The 9,067-nt window shown below is 33.8% G+C and overlaps 1 protein-coding gene across 1 annotated transcript; it reads left to right on the top strand.

The window, feature by feature from the left end:
- The first annotated feature begins 2,507 nt into the window (after positions 1 to 2,507).
- Positions 2,508 to 8,288, top strand: LOC143051634 (uncharacterized). The gene is made up of 5 exons (XM_076224535.1): positions 2,508 to 2,666; positions 3,652 to 3,796; positions 4,638 to 4,865; positions 6,025 to 6,244; positions 8,045 to 8,288. Exons 1-5 carry the CDS (start codon positions 2,606 to 2,608, stop codon positions 8,264 to 8,266), a joined length of 876 nt encoding a protein of 291 aa, XP_076080650.1. The 5' UTR covers positions 2,508 to 2,605; the 3' UTR covers positions 8,267 to 8,288.
- The last annotated feature ends 779 nt before the right edge of the window (positions 8,289 to 9,067 follow it).

Here is a 9,067-nt window from a genome sequence, read left to right as displayed (position 1 = left end):
AGAGCAACAATATACATTAAAACGCTAAGCAAAAAAGATCTAAAAATAAGTCAACTTGGTTGAAATTTTCAAAAGACACATGAGAGGAGTTATTGCCCTTGAACGTTTTTCTTCTTTCCTTTATAAATGTACTCATGATTTGTCAAATCTTATGAAATCACAGTTTTGGCTATATTTTGCATTTATAATTTCGAAGTAACTATGTTTTTATAAATATCATAATGTGTTTAGAAATAAACTCATTGTTAAAAACTCTTACATGTAGTACACACCAGCAGCTTTGGGAATTAATTAAAAAACACATCAAAAGAATGGAAAACAACTGTTATATTCCTGACTTTACAGTTCAGCAATTTCCTTATGAAGAAAATAGTTGATTAAATCTGGCTAAACCCCTCATTTTTATGAGAGTCGCATAAAATTCCATTATATCAAAAACAATGTGTGAACAAAACAAGCAGACTTAATAGGTAAACACGTCAAAAATAGGGGTAAAGCAGTCACCATTGATTTATTATTTTAATAATTACAAAACAAACAAATTTGTCAGCAAAGAAAATCAAGAAGGTGCATAGACAAAGCACATGTTATATTGGTCCTACCTCTTATGCCTTTTAACAGAACATCTATGGAAATACAAAATACAATGTTACAGTGATTATATCATGTGATGACTGTGATGGGAGCAAGAACTGGTACTAAGTTTAACCCCAAAAAACGTGCATCGATACTAACGTCACTATTTCTACCGGATTTATAAAACCTATTATACAGCAAAACGGATGCACCTTTGCTCAGCATGGGGTTGACGCAGCTTGCATTTTTACAATTAGGATTGTAATGCTTTTACGCGAAAATGTAAAGGTAGTGCGCGCGAATGTACTGCATCGACTGGAGCTTCGTTCATAGTTATAAGAAAATGCCGTTTGAGTGCAAATGAGACAACTCTCCATCCAAGACACAATTTCTAAAAGTAAACCGTTATAGCTTAAAGTACGGTGTTCAACACGTACTGGTAGCCTTGCTCACACTGAAAAGCAACCTGTAAAAGGCCCCATATAAGTCTTAGATTGCATTGACAATACGTCAAGCATTTGGATTGGATAAATATTGCAACCATTTATTTACATGAAACGATATATAGCTGAGAATAAAGATGCAGTTATAATTGGCATTTTAATAAAAAAAATATATATATACTGAGGTATTTTATACTTAACGTCCAGTGGCAAATATTTCATGCATGTTTAGGACGATTCTGCTATTATAAAATTGAGAATGGAAATGGGGAATGTGTCAAAGAGACAACAACCCGAACAAAAAAAAGGACAACAGCAGGAGGTCACCAACAGGTCTTCAATGCAGCGAGAAATTACCGCACCCGGAGGCGATCTTCAGCTGGCCCATAAAACAAATATATATACTAGTTCAGTGATAATGAACGCCAAACTACACTCCAAATTGTACACAAGAAACTAAAACTAAAAATAATACGAGACTTATAACAAATGCCAGAGGCTCTTACTTGGGACAGGCGCAAAAATGCGGCGGTGTTAAACATATTATGCATTTTCCCCTACTTCAACACATTTTTTTCTTTTTTCTTAGATTCTATATTTTATCCCTATATATATCCGAAATCCAGAAAGCCTGACAATTAAATAAACATGAATCCAGTCTTTGTTTATAGATGTACTAGTAAACGGTAATAACTACACTTGTACCCAGTATTAAAATATTCTGTCTTCATCATGACGGAGAGATGGGTTAGAAAAGGGATCTTTCATTTCTATTCTGAATTCTTAAAAAAAAAAAATCATTCTCTTCTTTATGATTTTATAAAACAACACAATATCCCCTATTCATAAATTTGTCTTGTCTGTTTTTCTCGATTGTTTATTTTTTGGCCACCCTTTTCTTCTCTTTTTCTCCATTTTTCTCTATTATGTAAGCCCCATCCAGAACCTCATATGAGTTGAACACCCTTACTTACTTTTGTAGCCATATTGAATTTTATGTTACACAACGATCAAATGACCGTTTAAACAAAGTATTACCAGTATAGACAAGTTAATGTGTATCTAGTTTATCACACCAAGAAACTGATGACCTTATCACACGAGGGCCTGCAGGGATGGGGACCTTCGATTCCCAATTTTTTCAATTTTTAGAAAAAATGTATTTTTTTTATATTTTGGCCCATTTTTCTCTTTTCTTTATATTTTAGCACACCAATGGCCATAACTCTCTATTATTTATATCTTAGCACCCCATAATTATCTAATCTTTATATTTTAGAACCCCCATGTTTATTCTCAATTTTCTCTCTTTTTTTTTGACACCCCTTTATTCTCTATACTTTATCTTTTTGCACCCCATTATTCTCAATTTTTTATTTTGTTTTGCCTATTTTTCTCTCTTCTTATCTATTTTTTTCCATTGATTCTGGTCATTTTGTCTATCATTCACTATTCTGTAAACCCCATGCACATCCTCATCACATGGGTTTTATCTTTTGGAAGTTCAGTTTATATACTCTTGATCTAAATAGTTTACAAAGAGATAAGACTAAGATTGAGAAGAGAGACATATAATAGTTTCCAACATGGCGGTTCTACTGTTAAGTGTTTTTGTACTGGTGTTGTCTACTCTGACAGTGCACTGTGGTAAGGCAATTTTTCAGTTCTTTTTTTCATTATTTTTTCTGGTCAAATCAAACGTTAAAAACATATCTATCAAAAGATGACTGGGAATAGAAATATGGTATATGGTTTTTTTTTTACGACGGACAGTAAAACCCTTGCTAACGTGGGTCATCTTTTTGGTTGTGCGGGATGTGAAAATACGCAGACACGTCCGATCAGAATCGGAATATTAAATCCGAGGTTTTGCAATCCAAATTTCACGCCTTTAATCCCGTTTGACCCCTATCAAAGGACTTACCTATTGTAGTTATTGTTAATTTGTTTTTGTCCTAAACGTGCATGCAATATTTGCAACTGGTCGTTAAACAAACACCAATCAATCAACCAAAACCATTTCGGCCAGTCAGACAGAAAACACGTTCTAAAATCCCACCATACACAAAAAATAATAGATATAAATGTTTAAAGATTTGTTTTTTTCTTTTTAAATTGTTTTGATGTGTAGACATCGAAAAAAAAGTACAACAACAATGATATAAAACACAGAAAAACACAACTCATATCTTATATAAAATAAAAACACGTTGTATAATAACCAATGAGATAACTATGACTATCTAACAAAGACCAAATGACATAGATGTTCACACCTATAGTACGGCCTTTGACTATGAGCAAAACTAAAGTCGCCAGCAAACGACATGTATCTTACATAGCAAAATGTGTAACAATTCAAGCGAAAAAAAACCAACGGCATTATTAATGACGAAACAATAAACGAAAAGCAAATATCGTATGACAGATATCAACTAACCACCTAACTACAGGCACACTCAGATTTGCTTTATCCAAGGATTTGTAGTTTCAATACTATACAAATCATTGCAATTTGGTTTATTTTAAGGATCGATTACATGTAGCTTACGAGATCGTTTTTGTATATTTTTACCTATAATAATGTACGTGTCTAAATGCTCCACATTACCGAATTTTCTTTTGTCGACAGCAACATTCGCCAATGCAGTTCAGAAGGGAACAGTTACCAGCCATTACATACACGAGGCTTCCGGTTTGTGTGCCAGTAGACAACATCCTAATATGCTGTATACTCACAACGATTCAGGCGACACTCACAGAATATATGCAATAGAGTAAAATATACATAAATTTTAAAATCTATTCCAATGATTTTTTTTTATTATATATGCAAGGGTTACGTTTTGTTAAGTTTCAATGAGATAACAAGTCTGCAACTGATATAAACTTAAGTGCAAAAGCCCTGTTAAGAATAGAATACGAAAGAACACACAAGATGCTGTACAAAAGACTTACATGTAATTACACGTGTGGGCAAATTTGTCTCCCATTACGTAAAGTCCCAATCTAATTAAAATATAGATCTCCGATTTCGTTATACTACGTTACTACATATGCTCATATGTAGTAACGTAGTATAACGAAATCGGAGATCTATATTTTAATTAGATTGGTAAAGTCCACGACTGAAAGTCCACAAGTTACCGCAAATATTTCATCGGCCCAAGTTTTTACGTTCTAATTAAAAAGACGATTGTTGCATGACTCTAGAAAGTTATTCGAAGGCAAATTTAGGGTCATCCAGAAATACATTAAAGTGTAAAAACGTCTTAAACAACTATAGTCAAGATAGTACAAGCTGAGTCTTGTTCTCACAGTTATATATTGAAAATCAATAAATGTCTTTTAACGCCACCACCGATAAAACAGCTGCCAATTTATAACTATAACAATAGGTACATTACATTTAGCCTATTATGGGAACCCGCAAACTAAAAGTGCAACTACATGCTCTTATAGACTTAAGTATACCTCTGTGTAACCAGATCATGAACTTTCAATGCTATTTTCAATCAAGGAGTATGCAACATGTGATCAGTTTGATATTTCAATGGTATTTTTATTCGAGGTTTCATTTAACTTTTGCTGAATTTGATCTCCCAATTTTATTTCTAGTGGCTCGAACGGCCAGAGAAAGGCTTTGATTTGGATAGATGGCGCCCACAGTACAGATTGGGAAGATATAGCATGCGGACCATGTGCGGGTGGTTCCGGAAATTGTGTTTATATTGCTGATACAGGCGGAAATGCTGGTGGCGATGCTAACACTATCTACAGAATCAGGGAACCAGATCATCTCAATGGTGATATGCACGTCAGCATTGATTCTACTCTTCAGTTTAGGTAGATATTAAACTGTATACAAGAGGCTGATTAAGGGGTGCAGGGGCCCGGTCACCTAATGGAACTTTATATTTGGTTGATGCATATATGTTTTAATTGTTCCACTTCTAACGTTGCCTATAGTTTTGACCACTATTATGGAGCTACATACATGGTTAATGCATCTTCTTTTTACGTTTTTCACTCCCAACATTGCCTAGTTTGCCCCTCTCCGCTTTTTCAAAATCCTGGATCCGTTTCTAAAAACATAATACTCTTTACATTTAACCAAATTTCAATGGGCAAGATGTAGCGCTAAGAATCATGAAATAAGGTAAAAAGAGGTGACACATTTAGACTATCAATACTAACATGAAACTATTTATGTTTCCTGTTTTTCAGGCTGACGTATTTTATAATGTATGATGCAACTATAAAACTTTTCATATTGTACTTTCAAAAATAATACATTTAGCAGTACACAATTCAAGAATCTTAATTATTCAAACAATTGAAGTTTAAAACTGCACTTTTATATTTAGGTTACTGGTTCGACTCCTTTTTAAATATATCTATAATCACAGTTTATATCAAAGTGTCATAGATTTTTAAAATTTCCTATTGGTATTAAAAATAGAAAATATTACAAAGGCACTACAAATATGACAATTGATTTAGTCTTTGGTTAAGTTCAGTGGCACATATTGCATGCATATTCAGAAGGAGAAAAAATTAAACAATATATTTAAGTTCAGTAGATACTATCAAGTTTGAATATAGAAACGAATTAGTAATAGCAGCCAGTTGGAAATTTAATATCGAATAAAAATTAAGAATAACGAACCGGCCGCTAACTTAACTTCACATACATAAATTCTACGGAAGCGTATTGGCGCTACACAAAAGTTTTGTAATACTTTTTTTTTTTTTTTTATGTTTGCGACGTTATAACGCATTTTTGCGAAAAAACGCAAACATTTATAAAATAATGCAAACCTTTGCGAAATAACGCAAGCATTTATAAAATAATGCAAACCTTTGCGAAATAACGCAAACATTTATAAAAAAAAATGCGAACCTTTTCGAAATAACGCAAACCGTTGTAAATAATGAAGTATAAAAAAAGTTTGTGTTATTAATATTCTTCCGTAAAAACGTCTGGACTCTTCCTTGTTTTTAGCTGGGACCAGCATGATTGTGAGACTGTCATGGTAGACCCCAACGGAGAAGTTTATGTTGTTTCCAAAGTTAGCGCAGGCCACCACGCTAAATTTGTACATTTACCAAAGAGTGCGTGGGGAGCCCATCATCATGTATATGTGAACGATGGAGTGTACCTTTCTATAACAACAAACGCGCATGACCCAGTAGGCGGAGACATTTCTCCAGCAGGCAATGAAGTGAGTAAAACATAGAGAATGTCGAAGAGACTGGAAAACAACTTAACTGAAAAAAAACCGAGGAAAAGACAGACCAGGTCTATTAGTTTTTGCGATTTATAAAACCAAATCTGTTTGTGAGATTTTTTTTTTCGCTCTTTTTTTGTACCCGATTCTTATTTGTATTGAAGATTAATTTTAAGCATGCGATTGCAAATTATTTTATCGATCTAAATACGAAGATATAGTTCTCGCAAAAAGTTTCCAATTTACTGCTTATACTGGGATAGCTTCCTATTTGCTTTTTGCTTTGCATCAAAGCGCGGAGCTATAAGTTTCAGTCGAAATACACATCTTGAATAAGTTACTTATCACGTATTGATTCTAATTGGTTGCATTATGATGCGGCTGAGATACAGCAACATCGATTGGCTTATACATGAGATAAAGAACTACAGACTTTTCTCCTCTCAGATAAGACATCAAATGCCGGAAAATGCCCTATATGTATTTTAGTTCCAATCAATCGTCATTAATTCATGTTCGTTTTTTTTATGCATATATACCTTTCACAGTTAAATTCAATACTGAAATATCTATTATTAATACGTGTTTATTTGCTTTGTTACTCTGCGACTTGCACGATTTGCTTTGCTAAACAATTAATGTTCCTATATACAATGTTTACAAAAATGTTTACTAGTCACACCTCCAGAAAAGCACGCACCAAGTGTCGTGTCTATTTATAATTGTTTTGATTTTCAACAAGAAATTAATTTGTTTTAAAAGCATGCGTGTATTACGCACCCTCTCAAAGTACATCCATTTTATATCAATTAATATCTAAAAATACAACATTTCCAATAATAATTCAACAACCACATGCACACATATTACCTTTAATTAGGGTAGTGCGAAGCAGTCCATAACTTTTTAGAAAGCTAAAACTTGTACATCTTTAGATGCTTCAATTTATGGCTATATTTTAATATTATACAAACTATACATTTATATTTGATGATATGTAAAGGACCGGATGGAAGAGAGTCTTCATTTCTGTAGTCTTTAGATTTTTAGTAATTTTTCTCAATTTTCTTTTCCATTCAACTGGCACTACATAACATTGAGATTGGAAATGGGGAATTCGTCAAAGAGATAACAACTCGACCAAAGAGCAGAAAACAGCCTAAGGCCACCAATCCGTCTTCAACACAACAGGAAAATCCCGCACTCACGACCTCATATTTAAGCACCGTTTCATTATTTATTTTTTCGGAGTATTTTTCTTTATCCTTTTTTTAGGTCAACTTTTCTCAATAATCTCACTCTATTCTCTATTCTGTAAACCCCAGCCAGACCCCCACATCTTCCTTAGTCTCAAGACAGAGGACACATATGTCATGCGCATTGAAATTTATTCCCAATCAGAATAATATGTCACAAAGCGTAAACTTTTCCGGCACTGGTTATAACGTTATGTTCTTTTTTATAAACAGATTCTTCTCCATCGTGGAATGAAATTTAAAGATTGAGGTTTGTGATTTCAAAAATAAAAATGCTTTTGTTAATTGAAAAACAAATTGCTCCAAGTAACGTCGATAATTGTAGAATTGAAGGCATTGGAGGCAGATTTTTGGTAGTTTTTTGTTCAATTCATAACGAAATTTTTTTCAGATTCTAGACTTCACACTGCGTTTTTTAAGACTACGTTTCTCTCTAAATTGTTGATTTATTTTTTTTTAAACGGTGGACTTTTGTCTCATTGGAGTGTATTATACCCATCCTTTTTTCCCACTAAATGATTTTCAATATTTCTTCCAGATTTTACTGAAAACCTATGGACGTGTGAACTACTGGTCCGTGCCTGACCGTAACTACGCAGCCCATATTACTCATCATCCTCAGGTGCTACCGTACCACAACGAAAGACAGGGAGAGTCCGTTTGTTGGGACGTACATGGTGATGGCTACTACACTTTATCAGAGGGAGCCAATCAACCATTGTGGTATTATAAGAGACAATCCCCAAAACCTGTTGGTTAAAATAAATTTATAAATGATATAACGTGTGTCTCTGTATGTGTTGTAATGTAACACTCATCTATCAGGTTAGGGTGAAGGTTGGCGCCTGTTAAAACGTTCGACCCGCTGCATTTGTATGTACCTGTTTATAGTCAGGAGCCTGTTATTCAGTGGTTGTCGTTTGTTGGTATGGTTCAACGGTGTTTTTCATTTTTCGTTTCTCGTTTTCTATATAGATTAGACAGTTGGTTTTCTAGTTTTATTTTGTTATATACTTGTCATTTTTATACCCTTTATATATCTGTTCGGAGTGAGCTATGGCTCCGTGTTGAATTTTGTACTTTGACCTGTAATTGTAAACTTTTTTTTTATATTGTGACTTGGATATTATATAGTTGTTTCATTGGCACTTAATCCACATCTTGTTATTAAATAAATACAGTAAATCCGTATTTTCAGCCTCACTGGGACTTTGAGATGAAACGCAACGCAACATCACACGTGCTGTTTCTTTGCTCTGAAGTTGGTTCGTGCGTAAAAGGATTTTTGTATCATGAAATACTTATAGACTATCGTTGGTCATCGCATCAAACACACAGCAATACGTAAAGTAAAACTCAGTTTAAAGATGTTAGAAAAGGTAACAGATGAAACTAAGAAAAAAGACAATGATCAACATAAATTAACAGAGAACTACAAGTAATTACTGACATGCCAGCTCGAGACTTCAATTGAATTGACCAACATACTATATAATCGGGGATTTAAAATAATAATAGGGGAGGGACTACGAGGGCTCAACATAAGGTCCTGTCATGAAGC

Source organism: Mytilus galloprovincialis, chromosome 11, assembly GCF_965363235.1.
Source record: "Mytilus galloprovincialis chromosome 11, xbMytGall1.hap1.1, whole genome shotgun sequence".
Taxonomy (NCBI): domain Eukaryota; kingdom Metazoa; phylum Mollusca; class Bivalvia; order Mytilida; family Mytilidae; genus Mytilus; species Mytilus galloprovincialis.
Note: the sequence above shows the minus strand (reverse complement) of the source record. Positions and strands in the feature narration are given on the sequence as shown.